Source organism: Carassius gibelio, chromosome B11 (assembly GCF_023724105.1).
Source record: "Carassius gibelio isolate Cgi1373 ecotype wild population from Czech Republic chromosome B11, carGib1.2-hapl.c, whole genome shotgun sequence".
Lineage (NCBI taxonomy): Eukaryota > Metazoa > Chordata > Actinopteri > Cypriniformes > Cyprinidae > Carassius > Carassius gibelio.
The window spans coordinates 15,430,461-15,455,338 of NC_068406.1; the positions used below are offsets into that span (position 1 = coordinate 15,430,461).

Genomic DNA, 24,878 nt, shown 5'->3' on the forward strand with positions numbered 1-24,878 from the left:
ACTTAAATATATATATATATATATATATATATATATATATATGTATAAGTATTTACTAAAGGCATATATATATAACTATATGCCTTTAGTAGTAGAGATGCCTCATTTGACTTCTAACCCACATATATTCATTTTTTATGATTATCAAAAATCACGGTAAATTAGTTTACATTTTCATATTGTGTCTGTCAAAAAAAAAGAAAATTTTATAATAATAAAAAAGACGCACTGAAGAATTCATGAAGTATTTAAATGTTATCTAAAGAATAGTTCGTTATTTTAAAGATATATTATTAAGGTAGCATGATTTGTTGATGTGTAAAGATAATACGAGTTACTGTTAAATTCATTGCTTACAAATATTCTAACAAGAGACACTTTTCTTGGAATTACCTTTTAGTTATGAGCATTTCATCTAACTTTCTATTTCATCTCTTCATATTAATAATCCTTACAGAGTTCAAAAGTTTGTATTTATCCTGGTTTAATATTTGCTGTCCCGGACTACACGTGGTTCTTTGACATCTGTGTTTTGGAAGGTGGACAGATGAACACATCTCTCGCCTCGCAATTAAAGACTTGAGGTGGGTGAGGGGGGAATCTAAAGTCGAACAACTTCTTACTTTTCTCATGGGAGGAGCAAACGGGTGCAGGAAAATAGATAAAAGCTCTGTTTAAGAAGCTGGACCCTGGAGTTACTGCGATATGATCTTCGCCAAGGAGCGCACAGAGAAAATACCTTTCTTAGATTTATCATGATATTATAGTTGTAGAGTATAGATACATATCTGTTGCTTATTACTCGGCTGTCGTATCTCAAATCAGATTTTTACCTCCCTACATATCGTAGGCTACTTCTATGCATGTGTGTTGTTAGGTTGAGCGCGTGCTCGCGGTGGGTTTTGAAGTCATTAGTCGCGTAATCAACCTGCTACTCGGCTTCAGGAGCGCACTGACGTGTAAAGGAATATCGGAGAGTTTAATTTCCTCCAGAACACGCCTTGATAGATTTAACAGATAGACGATCTGCTGGAAAGTGTGCTGTGAATGTAAAAGCGGGTAGTTGTAGTCTGTTCCAGTAAAACGAGACGCGTTAAAGTGATACAGAAGTTGTACATATGCAGAATAACATTCATCTCCACACGTCCCGAAGGATATCAGCTCAGGTGTTCACGTCAAGTTTTCACGGAGTTTTGCATCCCTCCAAGGACTTGCTTTGTTTGTGATAAAACCTCGAGTCCACCGGTTAGTCTACCCATCAGGAGACTACTATCATTTCACAGTCTATTAACAAAGTACAGACTGAACATGAGCAGGAAAACACGCCGCTGGATCTTTCACATTTTCCTCTGTTTGGGGATGATATATCTGAAGATTGGGTGAGTAGGGTACAATGGGATTTGTTTATCTGCTCATTTACTACTGCATTTATGGTTACCTAGTTGTAAACAGATTATTATATTAATTAGCATTTAATTATTGCGGAAACAGTTTTACCGCCATTCTGACATTTTGATCAAATTTAGTAAAATGCTGTGAATATATATCAAACAATAATTGAAAACACAGTTCTGATCTACATGACCAGTGGTTGTTTTTTTGTGTCTAAAATTTTCTTCTTTATTTTATTTTAAAGAAAACAATAGTTGTGTGGACTTGTTTTCAAAGTTTAAATAAAGTAATTTGTATTCATTTTTAATTGATGGTTAAAATATATTTTTGTAAACACACACAAAACAAAATTATAAAAACTTTGCACAAGATTAAAAAAAAGATTACTCCTTTATATCATCTTGTATATTCTTCATGGACTATCTTTGCGGCACAAGATTATCTATTTTTTCTTCTTTTTCAGATGTTTATTAATGACAGGTCCCTAAGAACAATGTTAAAATATGCTATGAGTTATAATACATAAGACATTCATATATTGGTTTGTCTCCCAGTGCTTTAGTGCTCAGTTTTGTTACATTCATGTATACTGTGAATTATATTTTAGTCATGGCGCATTCCACTAAAACTGTATTTTAAACATTCAGTATTTTCTTGCATAAATATTCAATTTAGTTTGAAACTTTACAGGGGCTTTTCCTCCGTGGTTGCGTTGGGAGCAAGTGTTATCTGTAACAAAATTCCTGGTTTGGCCCCTCGTCAAAGGACTATCTGTCAAAGCCGGCCTGACGCTATCATTGTCATTGGAGAAGGAGCGCAAATGGGAATCAATGAGTGTCAGTTTCAATTCAAAAATGGAAGGTGGAACTGCTCAGCCCTCGGGGAAAGAACTGTCTTTGGAAAAGAGTTGAAAGTGGGTATGTTACCAAATTATTACATTTATACTGTTACAGTATTCAGAAATGACTATCGACTAAGTTACTTTCTTTCGAGCCCTGGAGAGTGTCAAAGGCCAAATAAAGCTTTTTTAGATTAAACTTGTGAACAAGGAGACATTTAGATTTCCTTTTTTTTTTTTTATTGCTAAGGGACTGACAATCTTTTTGCTATTTAACACTGAAATCAGAGGTCACTCTTAAACACCTCTTAGAACACTCTTTACTGTTTCTTTCATGCAAATATACAATTTTTTTTTTTGTATTGACACTATATTGTGTCCTGTTCCTGACATCTCATTTGAAATTATTTGCCATTTGATGTCAAGCGAATGTTTAGAGTCTCACACACCACAGTAACAATGTTATGTAGGTTTCAGCTGCATGCATTCATTGAGCAAGTGCCAATGCGGCTGGATTTATAGCTCTCTCAACAGTCCACCCTCTTAAAAGAATTCTTTTTTTCTAGTCGTCCTGTCTTATCTGTAGATTTGAATGATTTGGCAGTCAGGGTTTTCACTTTACCACGGGTATAAGTTACAGTGGTTGAATAGTAGACCAAAAGAAAGTACAGTATTGTGAAGAAATGTAACAATATGTCACCTTAGAGAGACAAAGCATAAGTAATTAAGTGAGTTTTTCACTCGGGGTAATGTTATCCATTTTCCTAAGGCAAACTTAAGGAGTCCTTCAGTGCTATTGAGCCTGCGACACATTGATGAATGGTGGTGTGAAGGACTTTGCTTTAGTTTCAGACCCTAATAGCAAATAGGAGGTGGCATTACTGTGTGGTTTTTCCTGTGGCTGCAGGGAATTTCAATGCTCAAATATCCAAACTCTGCTGGAAATAAACTCCAAGATAATATTATCTGAAATGTCTTGTCTTTCCTTTAGCCCCACACTTTTAGGATCCAGTCAGTGTTGCGATGGTGTGGTTGAGGCCCAGGGGAGAAGCTTAGATCTGTATAGACTTGTATCTATCGCTGAAGGTGAAGCTGTATTTTATCCCTCCGCATCAAAGACAAGCGCCACCTTAAAAAAAAGCACAGGTTTTTGTCTCTTTCCATCTCATTCTGGAGCTGCACATACTTAGCCGTTTACACGTGAATGGCAGCCTGGATGAGTTGTGGGTTCTGATTATATTATTTAATACTGTCTGCTTGGACAGCTGCAATGGGTCTCGTGTTGTGTGTGCTCTCATCTAAGCACCTCAGAGCTGACGCTGACCTAGAGTGACAGACCGTGGTCTCTATTTCTGAAGCAGCCCAACTGCTTTATTTACCCCAACTCTTTTTGTCTATGGTTGGTATAGGGGGATTAAATAAAGTGGACAACCGTTCAAACGGGATTGGTTTCAGTGGGTGTATGACCAGTCATGCTCATAGTAGCAGAAGTTAGAAGATGAAAAGAGGTAGTTAATCCTGTGGGGAGGGGCTTGCGTACAAGTTGTTGAGTAATGTGCAGTAATTTTCAGGGCCTGGTACCAAGGTCGGCTTTTGGCACACACGGCAATGGATTTCACTTATAGGTGCACTTTTGCACATTTTGTCATCTCCACTACAGATGGACCCGTTCACCTTTTTATGTGAATGAAGTTCCGATTGAAATATAGCTTGCTGGAAATCAGCAGTTGGACAGATATGCGAAAGGCGTACCATCTATGTGCTTGTGTTACTTTATGTTGCTTGAGCGCAACCCTCCTAAATCTTCTCTGACTTAACCACCCTCTGGTATGCTCGAAAATAGTTTTCCTTCAACAGTATTAATGCCTCAAGTCCAGACAAGTACATTGTATGAGGTTTATAAATTAACCTCTTGCATTTACAGTTTTGGCAAGAGACACCTTGTACAGAATCATGCAATGCCACTGATTCAGATTTCTCTTGAAAAAAAAAGACACCTATGTCAAAACACACATGTTTTATGGAAGTCTTATCTGCTGTGTTTGTGTTCAGAATATCTTGAATTAAGTAAACACAGCTCGAGTGATATACAAAGACAAGGAGCATTCTACTCTAGTATTGACGAGAATTTTTACGATTTTGCGTCAATACGGTCTTCATTTTCCTTTCTTCAGGATACATCCCTACTCCTTTGGTGACAAGCCCAAACAACTCATAAAAATCTCCAGATAATTGATGCCCCAAACTGGTCTTTGTTAAATTGCATGGGCAGAGTTCCAAGATGTTTATCATCAGCAGGTCAACACATACCAATGTTAGTTTCAGGAAACCACTGAAGATCGTTGCTGCCGCTCTCAATCGCTTGAAGGTGAAAATTCCTGAATTGCTTAGCCGGTCTGTTAACACTCTGACATACATCTGTGTGTTTTTCACTTCTTGCCGTAAAATGATCAAAAGATAGAAAATATATTAATTGTAATAACTCATGACATCAATCTTTATGAGGCCTATAAAGGTTAACTTTTTAAATTGTTTCTTCGGTTCAGGTGTGTAAATGATTCTTAGGACAGTCAATAGATGATGACTCATTAATCCAGAAAAGGATATGTACATTTCCGGGAATGTGAACATATCTGAGCAACAATGAATGCATCATATTATTAAGGGATTTTCCATGCAGTGCCTGGTCTCTTTTTTTTTTTATGCTTTTATATTTGGCAAATGCTTTTATCCAAGGCAGCTTACATAGTGTGACAATTGGAAACTTGGAACTCTTGGAAAAGTTATTTGTTGCTTGATGTCACCTTACAAGAAAGTCCCTGAAATAACTCTTCGCAGGTCTTCAGACCTATCTTTGTCCTTATAAATGAAGTACACCATTAACCTGGAAGTGCCCTGTTTAACAGTGGCAATCAATTAGAGGAGTTCTCTGGCCAGGGAGGCATTGCATGCCTGAGGAGTTCATCTCCACAGGGTGGATCCCTCGTTCTGACGGAAGCTGGGACAGTGGCCAGGGTAGAGTCTAAACACATACCCTCTATCTCTACCATTCTATTGTCTCTGAAATAAACCCGTGTCCTTTGTGCTTATTAAAGAGATGGACCGTTCCTTCTTTTGTTCATCTATGTGCAAACAGTTATTTCCTCTCTATGACAACTGAAGGACAATTATTTGTGTTTTGAGTAATCACAGGTATTTGATCTGAGTTTGTTTTGCCTATGTTGGGTCCTAGATCATTTCTTTATCATGTTTTTCTCAGTAACCAACCACACCATCGACCAGAGACTGCATACTGTTAATCATTGTGAAGTGTTCATGATAAATGAACTACACTTGACTCAACTAACACATTTCATTATTGCTATGAGTGTCAAGATATGTCAGGTATGGAGGGTGGTTTAAAACTGCCTCTGCTGGATCTTGTTGTCAGCAGAACTGATGGAGTATGTTCCTTTGAATCCAGGAAGTAAGGAAGCAGCCTTCACCTACGCCATTATCGCTGCCGGGGTCGCCCATGCCATCACAGCGGCCTGCACTCAGGGTACACTGAGCGGCTGTGGTTGTGACAAGGAGAAGCAGGGCTTCTACAACCAAGAGGAGGGCTGGAAGTGGGGAGGATGTTCAGCTGATATTCGCTATGGTCTGAGCTTCTCAAAGGTGTTTATAGATGCACGGGAGATCAGGCAGAATGCCAGGACACTTATGAACCTCCATAACAATGAAGTGGGACGCAAGGTATGTAGCACAGTTTGCATGTTTTTTTTTTTTTTTAAGAAGTACCATGTCATGCATAAAAACATCATTTGGCCAGGGTTGTCCCATACTGCTCATGGAGGGCAACTTTTCTGCAGGGTTTAGCTCCAACTCTCCTGCCTGGAAGGTTTTTACTGATCCTCAAGACATTGGTTAGCTGGTCCAGGTTGTTTGATCAGGGCTAGAGCTAAACTCTGCTGGAACATTGCCCTCCAGGAGCAGGATTGCCAGGTGTTTCTTGTAAGTCCTACAGCAGGGGTTATCAAATCTGGCACTTGAGGTCCATTTTCATGAAGATTTTAGCTACAAGCTAATCGAGGTCTTCAGAAACACTAGTTACAGACAGGCAGGTTTGATCAAAGTAGGGACTACACTTTTGCAGGAAAGAGGACCTCAAGGGCCAAGGTTGGGATTTCTTGTGTATTTGTAAAAATAACATTAAAATGTATACCCAGAATTCCTTGGCAGTTTGACTGACCTTCTTAAGCTATTCGTCATTCAGTGTCAATCTGGAGAGTGTGATGTTTCAGCACTCTGGACAGAGATTTTTTGGGGGTTTTAAAACCATAATCCTGACCAGTAACCTTTTATAAAAAAAAAATCATAAAACTCTTCTGGTGTATGGTGCCTCACATGCACCAGCCCTCTCTTTATAGCAAGTATAATCAGTCCTGTGAATTGACAATTCACAAGTGGTTCTCAATGAAACTAAGGTCATGGCATCAACATGCCAAACACATGACTGTGATTGGTTAATGGGAAAATGAAAGGGGTGTGGCCTCACATAAGACACATGGATCTTTCCTTTGTAAACTTTTCCTGAGACTTACTGTTTATCAAGAATCAGCAGCATGAACATACTAAGCCCGATATGCATCCTAGATTGCAGACAATTGCAAAAAGACTCCTGAAAGTCTGAGAGGTTTTTTTTTAAATGTGAGGTAAAGCCTCTCCCATCCATAGCAAAAGTGAAAAGGGTGAAAGGAAGAGAAAGAGAGGAAGAGAAAAGACACATTAACCAACCACACCAAAGATTACGCCGCCCTGAACAGGCAATCCACTGATGCCAATCAGACCCCTCGGATATCTTCCATATCTAAACAGGCACTCTGCTTCACTGAGTTCTGCTTACATTTGCCCATTCATTCATCTATTCTGAGCTAACCTATGCTTTTTCTGTGCATTTATGGTGCATTTATAAGCCTAGAGCTAAGGTATGTGAAATGCATTAATGTTTAATATTAGTTTGCATGCGAATTGAACTACAGGACAAGAAATGAAACAGCATCGCTCAGTTACACTGCAGCTCAAAATGTTTTGTTTTTACCTGTGAGGTTTTACGTGCGTAGGTATAACAAGGGGAGTCACACAGGCACCTGAAACCTGACTCCTGAGCTTTATCTGTGTACACTACACACAGGCTGATTGTTATAGGAACTCAGCGATCATCGTTCAGTCAGTGTTTATATAATATCCTGTGCAGATTTCACTTTATTGCTTATACAAGACAAGAGACTCCTACAGACAACCTCTGATAGTTTGCCCCTTGCAACAATTTGTGACGTGTGTTGTGTACACAAATGAAATGGTTTCCTACAAGTAGTGAGAGAGCCTTTGAACACAAGCTGTGTTTTGCAAGCCCACTCTCTACACAGCGAGGGGAATAATGTAGTCTAGCACTGCAAGTTTAACAATCCTTGCATTCTTCAAATTGGAATGTTAAAAAAACATTTGTCTCAACCTGTTAAACCATTCCCAGAAATGTGTCTTAAAATACCAAACTGTATGTCACTGCGGGTGATTTCACTAATCCCCACTGTATTGTTAGTCTATCCAGATTTTGATTGGCTGGAATATGCCTTGTAGATGACGTGAATATGTGCAAAAAGTTTAAACATGCTTTTTGACCAAAACTACCACATACCTTCTCGTAAACAACATCTTTTCCTTCCTCATACATTCCCCGCTTAGCATCAGTAATTCTATCTTTTGTAACGGATGATTGCACACTTCAAATTTGTCACCAGTTGGACTAACTAAATCAACAATGAGTCATCAAAAAGTCTACTTTCATACTTACCTTAGGCTAAGATTCCTAAAACCAACCAAGGTGCCTAAACAATCACAGAAGTATTGACTTGTTGATTTTTCCTCCCACTTCAGGTCTTGGAGAAGAATGTGCGTTTAGAGTGTAAATGTCACGGTGTATCTGGATCCTGCACCACCAAGACTTGTTGGACCACTCTCCCAAAGTTCCGGCAGTTGGGTTACATCCTCAAAGAGAAGTATAACCACGCCGTACATGTGGAACCGGTCCGAGCCAGTCGGAACAAGAGACCTACCTTTCTGAAGGTCAAAAAGCCTTACTCATACCGGAAGCCCATGGACACGGATTTGGTGTACATCGAGAAGTCACCAAACTATTGCGAGGCAGATCCTACGACGGGTAGCATGGGAACCCAGGGCAGGATCTGCAACAAGACTGCACAGCAGGCCAATGGCTGTGACCTCATGTGCTGCGGCCGAGGATATAACACGCACCAGTACTCACGCGTGTGGCAGTGCAACTGCAAGTTTCTTTGGTGTTGCTATGTCAAGTGCAACACCTGTAGTGAACGGACAGAAGTGTACACGTGCAAGTGAAATATTTATTGCTGGGGAATTGATACACACCTGTGACTAATGCGGTAGAGGGTCTACAAGTGACGCAACCAGATGGCCACTGCTATGGGTTCCAGGTATTGAGAGGAAAGAGCCATTTGCACTGGAAATAGTGGATCTGGTGGAGTCTAGACGGAGTAATTGTGTGCAATGCATGCAGCTTTGCTCCAGAGTTCTGCTGAGGGCTTTGGTGTTGGTACTAGTAGACACCTTTCTGTTCCAGTACTGAGCAACAGAGAAGTAGCCTGCAAAGGCTTGATCTGTAGACCGTGAGAAAGATGTGATGTGTGATTATTGAGGGTGTTCTGCTCTGTAGACAGCACAGAAGGTATTTCTGAGGAACTTTGTTGGCCTAAGTGATTGATATAACAAATCTTACAACATAAAAAACTGTAAATGGACACAACAGTGATATTTAACGTTTTATTTAGAGACAATGGCTAATGTTAATTTATTTAATAAGGAAACTACTGATTTTTCTCATTGTGTTTACTAGCTTAGATTTAGCTTGTCTTTTGTTAAATATCGTGTGTTTTGGATAGAAATAAACTGACCAACTTTAACACTGTACATCATGTGCTTTAGCTTAGGGATGAACCAACAACAATGCACAATACAAAAACAAGTGCACAGTACTCAATGTGTAATTACAAGTCTCTGAAAGAGGAGACTCTACTGTCTTTAATGTATCATTGCAAGGCTTTTTGCTTCCATTTTCCTGTCTCCTTAAGTGTCAACCCTTGCACATATATTCCTATGTACAATTACACACTGGAATTGGGCATTGTGTTTGAAGGCTCATTCCTTACAAAGTGAATAACTCTGTTTTTAACATTGGTCCACAAGAACATTTGTCTTCAAATTGGAATAGTCCAATTAAATAAGCGAATTTAAATTTTATCTAAATTCTACCCACTTAAACTTTGAGACCTCGTTTTGCACAAAGCTTTATGCTAATGAGGCTGGCCACAAGCTTCCCTCTCTTTTGGCTAATATTTGCTCTGTTGGCAGTGAAAGAGAATCAGTAATTAATTCACTTTTCTAATGGAATAGCCTCAATACAGATGCCCCACCTGCTACTGATGTGGAATGTTGAGATCAGATAACCAGTTTTATTAATGTTAGGTAATAGGTAATATAACACTTTTTGCTGCTAGTTTTGTTCTGTTCTGCAACTGTAGTTAGTACTAGTAGTATTTTGTGTGTTGTGACCAAATGTGGTTGTCCAGACAGATTGTCCCTGTGTTGACATATATTTTGTAAGAGATTATTTTTATATTTTATTTATTTTGTGTAAAGGAAAAACCCACTACCGATGTCTTTTAGATGGACAGAAATTAGAGAGATAAGCTAGAAACAGTGCGATTGTGTCACGGTACCAGCTTGTGCAGGTTATTGTAATCTACATCTCAGTGAAGTATTACTCATGGCGATGTAGTTGCCAAGTTCGTAATAATGAAAAAAAAGATAGCATATTACAGTACGATCATACTGGCATTCGAACATGAAAACTTTTCATTCGAACATGATAGCATTTTCATGACAAAGGTCCTGGATGTGGGATCAGTAAGGGAAAATGTAGTTAAATAATCCTGGGACAAAACTCTCTGGTACTGAGAAAAAAAATCATGACTGAGGGTTTTTACCAAAGAACATCTGAATTAGAGTTCGGCTCTTTGTCAAGAGCTTAAGAGCAAGATGGCCTTGATGTAATAATTATTTTTCAAGAATCTGTCATTTTAACAGATGTTTTGCCAAATTGATTGTACTTCATTATTGTGTCATCAAAAAAAGATGTTATGCATTATGTTTCCAACAGTGTTAATAAATATTTTCTTGGCTTCTACCATTTTTTTTTTTTTAAGGGGGACGCAACAGTTTCCAAGGCAAACTTTTTATTTATTTTACAGGGTTAATTCTAGTTAGTCAAATCAAAACTGACCTAAACTAAATGACTTGTAAGTCAAAATCATCACATTTCCCATACTATCTCTCAGCCTAACATCTTACAACCAAACAGAGTCATCACTAGCTTGACAGTCCCTCAAATTAGAAAAAAGCAGTATAGCAATTGGCAAAACATACACTGCACTTATGGTCTGACATTTTTTTTACTACATGCATGACCGCAGGGCAGGGAGGAAGCTAACGAAAGTACTTGCATGTTAATGGTAGGGCTGGTGTAGCTTTAATTGATGAGTAGCAGTGAGGAGGGTGTCAGAGCAATGGGCAGATAGAAGGGGGGTATGAGGGGTGATGGATTACTGACATCTGCTTCATTCACTTCCCAGCGCCGTCACCACAACAACGCCTCTGTGGCCCCAAAAAATGCTGCCCAGTCTCCCTGAGAAGCAGGCCTGCCCATTAGTGAAATGTTAACTATGCAAAATCCAGCTAACTTTTGGATGCTATTTATTTTGTCCCCCCTAAAGGCGATAGGGATGGCAAAAAGAGAGGCTTTGCCATTGTGAAGGATGATGTCAAGAGGAATTTCAATCCAAAAGTTAGAAAAGATCTTAGTATCACCCTTGAATAATCGCCACAAAACGCTCCTTTGAGAATCGGTTGAAAACTCATCAATAGGCAGCAGTGTGAAAAGGCAGCTGGCCAAACAGCCTTGGTTAAAGTAACATCGACACCCAGTCACCATGAGCTGAATCACAATATTGTGTGGTTTTGAAAAAACCTTTTGGATGTTACTCTCTTTGGCTCAGACTCCTGCTTCTTTTCCACATTCTGAATGGCATGACGTCGGAGAGCTTAACACTTGTAGATGGAGGAGACAAGAAATGTTAGAAGAACAATTAAAGGGAGACAAATTCCACATCTAGTTGCCTCCGTTCGTTACGCCTTCGCTTTCCCTTCACAATGAAGCCATTTAATTAAAAGAAACTCTCTGCGAAAACTTTTGTCTCAGAGGTGAGTTTTCTTGTCGTTACGCCAATGTGTCGCCCCCCATTATGTTATCATGCCTGCTTCATTTCAGATGTGCAGGGATCAAAATATCAACTTTTACGCAATGCGTACATGCTGCAGCTGAGCATGTTAGCCACCTGTTAAGGGTGCATTGCGAGAAACTGTAAGCCAGGTGTTCGGCATGATGGCAGAAGGTTGACTATATACCCTACCCTCAATCTGACTGCACTTGGGTTTAATATCATGCTGTCTGCCAGCAACTGTTAATGCCAAGAGGCTATCATTGAAAGGCTAATTAAGATTCCCGCAATGTTTTCCTATAAACTGTGCTGTTTCCCTGCCAAACGCCTGTCTAGCAGGGTGATGGTTGTGAACTGAGACTTCCCCAGCTAACATGCACTTTTATTGGCCACTTTAGGCGCACCTGTGCACACCTGGAATTCAACAGAAGCCTTTGATTTATAGCTGCCTGCTCATCTTCTTGAACCTACTGCTGGAGCAATGCAGGGAATGGGCCACAGAAGACTGGTAATGTCGACAATAAATGTCCTGGCTTAGCAACTACGTACTTCATCTTCAGATGTCATGATGGCCGTTGTGCCATCTCATCTTTAAAGCTTCCTGTATTTAATATGAAAATTGATAAAGCCTCTTAATTATCAACATCATCAAAACTTTGCTGAAAAACCTGTTGTATACAATCCGCTACATGCCTTTTGCATCTGTTTATAGTTTTTAGCAGTTAAAAAGCCTTGTAGTATTAACAATGAAAATAATTTCAAATTCTATACATGTTTCTTTTTGCTGTGAAATCTCTACTGATTTCTTAAAAAGTATATAAGAATGCATTTTATATTGTTAGCAATGTTTCAAGATGAACATTTACTGGACCGAAGCAACTAAGGTTTACTTGATTATCCATGCATCATGTTTTAGAAAAATCATGTTAAAAATATATAAAATATGACACATCAGGCTGTTCAAGAATATTTACTTATATCTTATTCATTCTATTCCATTGCATTATATGTTTTGCCCCACAATAAATACTAGAGAGCTTTAATCAGAAAACTTAGCATTTAAATATCATCTTACTGAGAAATATTATTGGGAGGTACAACTGATAATTTGGTGTAACAACTGATATTTATGCGTATTTATCTAAGCATTCTGCAATACCATTATAAAAAAATCTCAAAGATTTACAATTCAAAATATTAGAATATCATCTTACGTTCTGACCATAAATATAAGCAATTGCTCCAAATTGCATATTTTTGCTCCATTTGGGCTTCTAAATAAGAGAGTTGTTTTCTTTCTCCTTCAGTTTAGCATATTTTCCTGTGTTAAGCTATCAAAGCCTGATGTATCAAGTATGATACTCAAAAAAACACATTTGAAAACTTTTTTTGTCTATAGGTTTAATAAACTGTTCCATTTCCATTAATTATATATTATGTTTTAAGGGGTTAAATCACTTTAGGATCAGTGAGAAACACTGGTGACTTCATTGAGGTGAGATTATCTTGAGATGAGAGATGACTCTTTTGGTTAAGATGAGCTGCTAATTCAGTGCAGGTTACTAAATAGCTGTGTGTCATTCTTTTATTGGGCCTAAATAAATGCCTGCCCACTCTTCACAAGATGGAACAAGTCTGAAAACTCCCCTTACCCAATATATTAGTCATGCATAGTGCATAGTGCATAACTTTTCTTTAAAATATTTTACAACACAATCATACACGCAGCACAAGAGCAACACTCGAAATCTTCCACTGGCACACATATAATTTGCCAGTGGCATCCATTCATTTATGTTTGTGTGAGTGCCAGTGGAGCAACCATGTATATAGCGCAGCACAAAAACTTGCATGAAATTACTGATAGAATAGTTCATCCAAAAAATAAACATTTGAAAACTCTGCTAGTATTTCTATTCGAGGTGGTTACAATGAATGAAGACTAAAGCTCTGCAAAGCAAAATATACAAAAGCGCCATTAAAGTATCATAAAGGTGGCCCATAATCACTTACAAATGTGATAGTAAAAATGCTTTAAATTATTGCGTGATGCTTGTCAGAATTTGAATTCTCAGAAGTTAATTTCTAGTTACTTCTTGATCAGCTATAATTAATGTCTTACAGATAGCCTTCTGGTATATAGTGCTTGACCATAAAACTAATCCTTCAGTGACTGTAATCCTGTTGATGTGGTTATTACAGATCTGACACTGTGCATTAGGATTCTTTATTCTTTTCTTTGTGCACAGCACAAAATTTAGAATAGGAAACAATCTATGGTTGCTCAACAGCTGCACATCCATACATTTCTATAGTAATTAGGGGGGGAAACAGTATTAGGGTGCCATATAGCCTTTCATTTCAAGAAGAGCTTGACAAAAGGACATATAGAAAAGTCTACTCAAATTATGTCTCGTATCGGAGCCTGAGGGACAAAGGCTACTCGTTGTATTATTTTACAAAGGATTAGTGGTCTTACTGTTGACTTCCTTTGTGAAGAGAACTGCAAACATATATGTGTAGAATCGAGATTGCTCCTCAAACATAATATGACCTTTATTTTACATACTCTATGTGTGCCTGTGTATCAGAGTCCTTTGTATGACTTCTTTCTACATGTCACATGAGACAAAGATGGTTACAATCTATGTATCTCACCTCTATGGAACCACAACATTAGATGTTTGGTATAATAACAGAAGATTAAAGCTGAGCCTGTGATCATGGATAAAAGAGAAAAAAGTATTATGCAACAGGACTCGCTTGTATATGCAAATTAGAGCAGGATCTGTCATTAAGAAATTGTTTATTTAGTGTAAAAAACTATTCTTTAGTGTTTTTTAACGTTTGTTTTGCAATGGAAAAAGATGATGTTGTAACTCATACAATGTCCGATCTGCTCAAAACTTCACACATTTGATAAGAGTCCTGACCTGAACACATCTAAAGCCCAATATTCCGTTATAATCATAGCACCACCTGCTGGTAACAGGAAATGGCTTGTTTTGCACTAACTTAAACAAACAATGTCTAATCTGCACCAAACCTCACATGTTTGGTAAGAGTCCTGGCCCGAAGATATCTAAAGGCCAATATTCAGTTACAATCATAGCGTCACCTGTTGGCAACAGGATATGTCATGCTTTGTCATATGTTGTCAAAAGACCCGGTATTTCGGTACCAAGTCGGTACAAAAAAGGAATTAAAACGTTACGGTACCAGGTTTGCTTAAAGGTCCCCTTCTTCGTGATCCCATGTTTTAAACTTTAGTTAGTGTGTAATGTTGTTGTTAGAGTATAAATAATATCTGTAAAATTCTAAAGCTTAAAGTTCAATGACAAGCGAGATATTTTATTTAACAGACTTCGCCTACAAAAAAACCACCCGTTTGGACTACATCCCTCTAGTTCCTGCAGTAATGACATCACTAAAACAGTTTTTTGACTAACCTCCGCCCACAGGAATACACAGGGGGGCGTGGCCTTGTTGCGATCCAACGGAGAAGAGGAAGAGCTGCATTTGTGTTTGTCGCCATGTCGTTGAAACGCTGTTATTTTCATCTCGGAGTCCAATCATCTTTGTTTGGGTTTCACAGGGACGCTGTACTTGGAGATTAATGGTTACAATTTATGTTTAACTCGGTTCTCGAAAATTATAGTCCACATGTAAAACTATGTGCAGCACATTTTGCTGAGGACAGCTTGCTGAGGACAACTTCCTCTCAATCAGTTTATTGCCGGATTCGCACAAAGATTATTCTTGAAAGATGGAGCAGTTCCCACTTTGTCTGGAGAAGGCGTTGTTTATGGACCACAACCGGTAAGTGTATTTTATTGTTGAAGTTGGTGCGTTTAACAGTTTCTGTAACTTATTACACAAAGGGCAATGCTGTTTAGCTTTGTTAACTAGATGTTAGGGCTGTGCAAAAAAAAACGAATGCGATTTTCATTCGCATCTCGTCAGTAAAAACGCTCCTGCACATGCTCCTGCCCACTTGCTTCTCAAAACTAGCCAACAATCGCGTTTCCAGGAGGGCAGCGCACGCTCAGCTGCTGTCGAATCATAACACAGGAAAATACTGTGTTTTCTTATACGCGAAACATGAACACATGTTATATTGCACACTGTAAACACAATCAAAGCTTCAAAAAAGCGCGTAAAACGGGACCTTTAAGTACCAGTGGTACTGAGTACCCAGTCAAATTGGTTCTTGATGCGCTCTATCCCAAAAGCCATCCTCTTCCAGTGTTGCCAAGTCTGTGGTTTTCCTGCAGAATTGGTCTACTTTAACACTGTTGCCACAGGTTGTTTATCATGTCCGCGGATTGAAAAACAACCCCAATAATGTGATATTTAGCTCCTGGAATGCAAATTTTACCAGGGGAACGCTGCCAAAACACGTGTATTTTATCTCTGAAATGCGATTTTTAACGGGGGACCCCCTTTGAAACGCAATACGAAATGTGATTGGGTTTTGTTGTGAAAACCTGGAAACCTCTTCATAAAAGCAGTGTCGACGTCAAGAAGAGGAAACGCATCAATCTAACAAAACACCCCACTCAAGTGACAACACTACTTTACACTAACTCAAACATAGCATGTTCAATCTGCAACAAACTTCACATGTTTGATATAAGTCCTGGCCTGAAGACATCTACATTCACAACTTTAAATGCATATTGCTTACTATTCGCTGTCATCCTAATGCCACCAGGTGGTGGTGAGCCCAGGTGTGAAGGCCCTTTCAACACTGTTTGCAGCTTTAATAATTTTTTATATATAATTTGATCACCCTCATGTTGTTCCAAACCTAACGTGCATTTCCTGTACAACAACATAACTTGCTGTTTATGTATAATAATACAATGCATCAATTCGCGGAAGTTACGTTGCAACTTAGACCTTCGTATTGTAACCTTATCAAAGAACCTAATAATTAATATGAAAATATATATTCCAGATATTTAATATAGGCTATAGGTAATTGCACTATGATGGTTCATTCGTGAACAAATCCTTTAGATGAACGAATCACTCTCGTTTACGTAATCCACTGACTCATATTTCTCGTTCACTGAAGTTCCTCCCTCCACAGCAGCGCGCGAGCTCTGCGCTATTAGCAGCGCATGCGCAGCTCGGTGAACAGCTCTGTGGACTGTTTCATCCTGTCAAAGAGTTACTCAAGCATGTGACTTGTTGAATGTAGTGAACGAATAAGATTTTCTCGTTCGGGAACGAGTTGAATGAACTGATACATAGCTCCTTCGTGAATGAAATGAATGAGAGTATACAGGGTCAGTCAGCCAAGCATGCAAATCACGATCAGCAATCAGCAGATACAAAGCACAGTTATTGGTGCACATATGGGTGCGGGTTACCCGCGAGTTATGAGACGACCCGCGCATCACTAACGGACATGGTATCTGAGAACTACTTTTGCAGTTTTTTCTTCTGTTGTTTTGCTTATTTTCCAGTTGTCTGATCCAAGTCATACTAACAAGAAACTACAGTATGCTTCTAACCACAGGTTGAGAGCTGTAGTTCCAACTTTGTTTGTAAATGATTGTTCTGTGAAAAATAAGGGCTTTTCACACTTGAAATTGTTAACCCTGGATCATCCTAAACCCCGGATAAAGAGAATCCTGTGTTATCCGTAATCATGTTGTTCATACTATATACCTGGGCCCAGACAGCAATATAGTGTTGGCCCAGATCCGGCCCACATCTTGCCCGCGTGAAATCCAATCAGGCCGGATCTCTGCCGATACTTCTTGCTGTCTGGGGGGTTAACTGTTAATCCTGGGTGTTCATTAAGACGGTTCACACTGTACATTCCTAAACCCCGGGTAAAAGTTCTTATTTGCATATTTGCAATAACTGTAAGAATGATATTGTCTCCTCATCACTCCAGTCACTTGTCACTTTTCGTATTTCTTACTTTTCTCTTACTGGCCACTGTTTACACGACATGCGTTTCTTGTTACTGATGTGACATGAGCCTTGCAGCTCAATTTCTGATTGGCTTTCTGTTGCCAAGTGACCAGCAGCACCAAGCAAACACTGCTCCTTTTCACACTGAACGACCTTAGCACCGCAATACGGGGTTAACACCACAAATATTGTGCTAACCCTGCCCCGGAGCAGGGGTTCATGACCCCAGCTAAAAAGCGGTGCTAACAACGCTTTCAAATTATAGGTGTGAAAAGTTTCTTTATCTGGGGTTGAAAGCAGTGTTTAGAACAACGATAACCCGGCCAAATAAAATCTTTGAACTGTGTTGGCTGACAGATGTCTAAAATTGCGACAAGCCGTGTATTTGGGAAACACAGCTGTGTATCACATTTTTTTTTATTGCTAACTGTTCCATTTAACATAGGAAACATTTCATTTAGTGAATGAGAAGTGCGCTAAAATTTAAGAGAAATTGTGTCAAGGAATTGCCTTACCCAAACCTGTAAATATGGTTAACAAGATTCCAGCATTGAAATTACTAATCCTTGATAAAAAAAATAATCTGTTTATTTTGTGTGTGAGTGTGTGTGTTGGTGTATGTTTATTTGGAGGTTTGGGTGGTGGAGGGGATTTGGACTTTCACTTAAGACACATTCCAACGGTTGAGAGTTGTGTTGAGTTTTGAATGAGGCGTACGACACAGGAGGTCCCGCGAGGCTTTTCAAAGAAGCTGATCGCTCATGTTGCTATAGGAAATACCATCAAACTGCTCTTAATTACAGATCTCCCTCCCTGCTGGCCTCTCCTCATCATGTGTGGCATGTGTCTAAAATTACACTATATGTATAATGTCTTCCCAGACCTGTTCCAGCTTGTAACTCAACCCAATTTGTGGAATATAGAGCAAAAATATTGGTGGGATATTTAAAGTGCACAGCCTAGGTGGAGGTATGGTAGGTGTTTGTACATTAAAAGGCTGAAGTGTGCTTCTTTGCTTCATCTCTTTAGATGTGTAAAGAATGTGTTAATGACTCCAGTCAAAGACGACCTGAGCACTGGAGGCCAAACGACTAAGAAGGCTGTGAATACATCAGCACAGGAGCAGTTCCAACTTAATGCGGTGAAAACTGTAATTTTCAGAGAAAGGAACAGAAATAATAGCAGGATTATGGTGGTAAAGCAGCCATGTCCGTGGCCTAAAGCACAGGGATAAGTGAACATTTGCTCTTTCCGTGCCTCAAGTTCTAAACAGAGGAGGATGTTGGTTGCTTTTATTGGGGTTTGTGTGAAACACTTTCATCTACATGTTTGTATGATCTAAAGGTGTTTGATTGCTGCCTGTGGTATATGAAATGAATAGATAAACGGGTGGTTGCAATTGTTTCGTTTCTTAATATTTGGAATTGAGATAGTAGATCATTATCAGAGTCATACAATAGTATTGCCATAAACCTTTATAAGTCTAAATAAGCATTACAATAATATTGATAGTGTCAGAATAAGAATACATAAGTGTAAGATAGAAAAACCAAGGGTGAAGCATAAAAAATTGTTCAGCTTTGTGTTACTGGTCAAATTAGAATTATTAATTCACTCTTTTTCATCACCTCTACAAGAGCACAGTTAGTGAAAGGAATGTAGTCGATCATCTCTGATGGTCTCCTTGAAAGAAGAAATAAAAACATTAGGACTGTAGAGACAGCGCAAAGCATTGCAAGCCTGTATTTTGAACCGTTTGATGACAGATGAACTCTGCATCACTTATAACAATTGAGTCAGCCGTAAAAGGTATTCAATGACAAATGCAAGAGCAATCACTTAATTATTCACACCAATAGCTATACAACGGTACTTCAAGTTTTTTATGCTTGTAAGGTTACTGTACATTGCTTTAAAAATAATACTAATTCCAAAGTAACATTTCTTGGCTTATTCCAAGATTTAGATTTTTCAAATGAGTATTCAGATTTAGTGCATCTCCAATAAAAGCATTATTCAGCTAAAGATGATCACTTTATAGCATACTTTGAAGCCCCAAAGCAAAAAGCTTAATTATTCCTCTTAAAGTATTCAAGCAATAATTGCTATTTAAGAATCACCTACAATTCACCCTAGTTCAAGGCCAAGTGTTTGATTTCAATGCCAAAGGCACCAGTCTCACCCGAGTCCTGCATGATAAGTACGGCAAGCCAAGACTTTCTGGGCCCAGAGGGCTTCAAGGGACTTGCTGCCCTCTTTTTGGTACACCCCCCCACCCCACCCCACCCCACCGCACCACCTCCACCACACCCCAGAGATTTAAGAGCGTTCAGGAAACTTGAACAATGTTTTACTCTTTGAGTTATGTGACCTACCTGGCTCTGGGGCTTACTTGTTCGATATGTCTGAACTCCGACAAGTCATATTTCATAGTACAGTAATGACTCTGGTTATACTAGACTTTGGTGACTAAAGGGTCTCAATACTGTGCGTTCCACAACGGCATAACCTAAGTTATACAATTTTTGGATGACAATTCAATAATGATGCTTTCCAAAAGAACGTCTCTACCTTTAATCCCTTAAGATGCTTATGACTGCAGTGTTTGCTCACTAAGACAAAGAAAACCTCGGAGCGAGGCTTATTGAGAACTTAACGCATCATCAACTATGGCTTGAAATGTGTCTCATCATGCATGTCTACCGAGAAACAAGAACAAGTACACATGACAAATTCCATCGTTGCATAATACTTCTGTGACTCTTCAAACTGTTTGGATGTTCTTTCCATTAGCAGAAGATTTCTTTTCCCCATTTTTTCCAAGTAAGCTGCCATATTATGTAGGACACTTGGATCATTTATTGATTGTCAAATATGGATTCTGGATCAGTGATAAAAACCACTGCCTTGCATCTTCCAGTTCAATACGAGGTCACCTTTATGACACTGAAAAGTGAGGTGAATAACATAATGACTCTGACTACGTGGCTTAGTAATTTCAACTGGCAACACCAGCTGAGTACTGTTTCAATGAACTCACAGATCTGTCAAGCTCCTTCCAGAAAACAAGTCTGAACAAGCAACAAGATGCAGATTCTTCAGGGAAAAGAGTTTGGCTCAACTGCATGATTTCAAGGAGTGGCAAGCTTTTGCGTTCATACTATTGCAGCCATAGACAAGAATACAGACAGATGACATGTAAGTAATGTATATCACAAGGTCTCCAACATTGTTTGGTGGATATCAGGTAAATGAGTGGAAACAACAATACTGACAAGCTGAATTTTTGGCATAGGTGACACACTTGGTGATGATCTTTCAACTTGTCTGTTTGATGTTCTGACAACTTTGGCACATCAAGAAAGAGAGTGTAAGGGATCAGACCCAGTTTTGAAGTCCTATAATACAATTGCTCAGGTTGCACAGGCAAAGTAATTGTGTAGACTAGAGATACTATGACACAATGAATGGGCAGATTTTAGCCCAAAATCAAGTCGCTGATCTTAACCATTTTAGTTGTGCATTATATTTATCTTATATTTGTGAGCATTAACTCAATGTAAATACAATTTTGTTGCTAAATAATAAAAAAAAAAAATTAACTAACCTCTACATGGATTTCTTCTAAAGATATTTTGTGAAGTCATCATGATGGTCCTGGCCTGGTATATCTGTGCACCTGGCAATGGAGCAAGTTTAAGCAAACAGATGTGGGAAGCAAGTTCATATTTCTGAGGCAAAGGAAAATAAAACTGTTTCCCTCTACCCCTATTCCAAGTGGCGCATTCCCCTTTCCCAGGGTTGCCGCATGTTGCTTGTTACTGTCCCCCACTATCATTGTTTGGACAGCTTGGTCAGCTTCTTCAAGAATGGAAAGTTGATATTTAGATTGAAACCTTTGATTCACCATTTGCTGGAACAGTTAGAGCTCCACTTGGAGGAGGCCTTCAAATATTAAACATCAACAAAATAAAGTGTTTAGAATATAACTTTAAAATAAAATAAATATATAAATTGTTTTTGTAGATTCTGCATTTAACTGTTACCACCAGGATCGTTTGTGCATTGTCTTACTTTTAATAAATGAAATGCATGTGATGGTGCCTTTGGTTGCAGCGTCACCTCATACTATTTTTCAGCCTCTCGCACCATGAGTACTGCATTTTTGGTGCAACATCAAATTTGAAGCATTTAAAAATGTATCCTGAGATTCCTGCATTCTGCTCCATTCCACTATTTATAAATACAAGAATGTGTTCCATATGATTGGCCCATAATGCTATACGATTTTCCTTTTCAGTTCTGCACGTTTAGGTTAGTTGAGTAACAGAGCTTCATGAAGCTCCACTGGCTGCCTCCACAGTTCAGCGCTGGGTCAGAGGAGACTGTCCTTTTCTCTTCAGAAAAACACAGCTGGGCAGCCTGTACTGATGTCAGATGGAGACACAAGGAGATAGATGTTAATTAAACAACTCTTCCTGCACTGGATGACTAATGTGGAATTAAGTGGTGAGAGAAGATGACATTCTACTCACCGTTTCTAGTGAAGAGCATCAAGTTGAACCTAATGCGGTCGTTTAAAAAAATATCTTGAGTTTAAAATATGTTAGTTTGTCATGTTACATTGACTTTCGTGTTAATCCAACCCGATCTCACGGCAATTCGTACATATTTTACAAGGTGGCTTATTCATACGAATTCGTACGACCACATTCGTATAATTTCATACGATTTTTGCCAAATTGTACGTATTTTACGAGTTGCACAAATCGTATGAATTTGTACGAATGACCTACACCTAACCCTCCCCTAAATCTAACCGTTAGACAAATTGTATAAAATCGTACGAGTGAGGTCGTACAAATTCGTACGAATAAGCCACCTCGTAAAATACGTACGAACTGGTCGTGAGATAGCGTTGGTTAATCTTAATATAAGGAAGAGTAGAATCCGATAAACAGTGCTAGATAGAAACTGAGTACATGTCATCTGGATTACCTTACAAACTATAATTTCCATCATCAGTTTTTAATCAGTAATGGACTACAATTTGTAAATAATATACCCAGCACTGCAGACGAACATATTGAGTGAGGAAAATGGTATTCACCAGTTTGCCTCTCAGTTAGCATCTCTGTTCAGATCTCATCGTGGCAAGAGAAATCAGGAGCAGCCAGTACAGACCTGTTCCACAGAAATATACCTTCATCTTATGTCAATGTAAGTGTAACACTGTGCTGGAATGTCTACTGGGGTCCTGGGGGCCACTCTTCCATTCAGCAAACAATCACTGGCAGCTAATAAAGGAGGTATTTGTGTGATATGTCAGTGGTTTGTGTGAGGCTTAGATGGAATGAGATGGTGTGGGGAGATAGCATTCACGGCCTCTCCAGGAGGGGAAACATATACTATTATTACCAGAAGCCATTGTCACAGCGAGCTCTTTGAAATAAAATGTGGCATGGCACTGTCAGCCGATACTTGTGCGATCAAAACCCATAATAATTTGCAGCTCCTCAGGAACATTGATCTCCAGTTACTGGAGGAACGGCTACATTACTGTTAGCTATTCACAGTCGCCCTGTCCTGTCTGTACAGTGTTCCCAACTTAGCAATTTTGCTGCTAGATTTAGCATTTTTTATTTATTTTTTAAAGCACAAATGTATTTGGCAACTTGGCATAAAGTGACTCAAACAATAAAAAGGCATATGTTTTCCTTGTAAATTACACAAAAAGAGGAAACAATTGAACAGCTAGATAGCCAAGAAACACATCAGCTTGGACAGAGTTGAAGAGAAGTGCCAACTCATCATATGTGAATTAAGTTGCTAGCTGCAGTTGTTCAACAATAATTATTAATACTACACATTGTAGTATTAGCTTGTACCAGTAACTGATAAGTATATAAACTAACCACAATACACTGCTTAAAACTACAATTGTTCAGAATGTGTATAGTTTTAATAGTTTTGTTGTATTAAAAACATAAATAAATCTGATTATAAAATATCTGAACATGTTTTGTGTTTCCATTACTTTTACAAACAAATGAACATATTTCAAATAATTTTTTCGTGAGATGTCCAATAATTTTTATTTTAATTAAGAAATGACCAGTGATTTGAGGTATTTTTGACTGTGTATTCTACACAATGATTCGATTTGGCATTGTGGTTATTTAATGACTTCACTATGCAATTAAATCAATGTCATTTAGCAACTTTTCATAACGAATCAAACTGCATTTAATGTCACCTGAATTTTATTTTTAATTTGTATATTATGTTTATTTTATATATTATGTTTTGTAATTTTATCAAGAACAACTTTGAGAATAAAAAAGAAACATAATAATAAAAATAATAATAATACCTCTGCTACAAGGTTAGATAATAAAAATCAAAATTATTTGCAAAAGTATATCCATAAAGAGATTGTTTATAAAAAAATATAGTAACCAAACACCGTATTTAATTTGAGGGTCAGAAAGAGGGTAGAAAATGGTCACATACTTTAAGTGGAAAAGAGGAAGAAGTGTAAGGAGAAAAAAAAAAACGGAGTACAGAATATGCCCTGAAGACAGATTCAGATTGAAGCAATTAATAGAATAAATATCAGATATGACATGGATGGGATTTATAAATCCCATTGCACCTTCTGTTATCGTATGAACATGACTTCAGTGACACAAATATTTATGAGAAGAAATCATTTCCATTGTATGTCTGTCACTAAGATTTTGGGGCTAGTCTACACATGATTAAAAAAAAAACACTATTTGTAAATTTCCAAAACATGGACACACATAAGCTGTTTTACTTTCACTTCCCTGTAGTGTATCCTGAAGCTACAGACATATTAAAGCCATTTATCATCCCAACCAGCCAGAGATGGTGAGGGTGGTGATGGCTTTAGGATTACCCTAAAATATGATGTGGTTTTGAACATCATTTTTATTCTGCAAGGGACCAGCACTGACTTTTGTTGTGATTATTGTAGAATTAATTATGTTTTGCTGTGACAACCGGTTATGGTATACGTTTGTTCTTATAACAAACATCTTGGCGAGTCAATATAAATGGTTAAAACTGGTTTCAGTTAAAACCTTACGAACCTGCACTTTACAAAGATATTAAAAAAAAATGTCTAAATGTTGAAGGGATTACATGGCTAGACTGACATTGACTAGCTGTTTCTGGTAAAAAATATTGACTCTCCCACAGGGAGCTTGACTGATAGGTGATCTGAACAATCATAATTCCACCATTTTGTCAATAAACAAATAAGTCAGGAGAGTAGATTAACTTCGGTGGACTTAAACTTGAAAGATGTTGAAATAAAATACCTTATGATGTTAATTGATGTT

At 38.3% G+C, this 24,878-nt stretch overlaps 1 protein-coding gene across 1 annotated transcript; it reads left to right on the top strand.

Moving 5' to 3' along the window:
- The first annotated feature begins 259 nt into the window (after positions 1–259).
- On the top strand, positions 260–10,490 carry wnt7aa (wingless-type MMTV integration site family, member 7Aa). The gene is made up of 4 exons (XM_052568424.1): positions 260–1,379; positions 2,083–2,309; positions 5,694–5,965; positions 8,147–10,490. Exons 1-4 carry the CDS (start codon positions 1,309–1,311, stop codon positions 8,624–8,626), a joined length of 1,050 nt encoding a protein of 349 aa, XP_052424384.1. The 5' UTR covers positions 260–1,308; the 3' UTR covers positions 8,627–10,490.
- Positions 10,491–24,878: the final 14,388 nt, after the last annotated feature.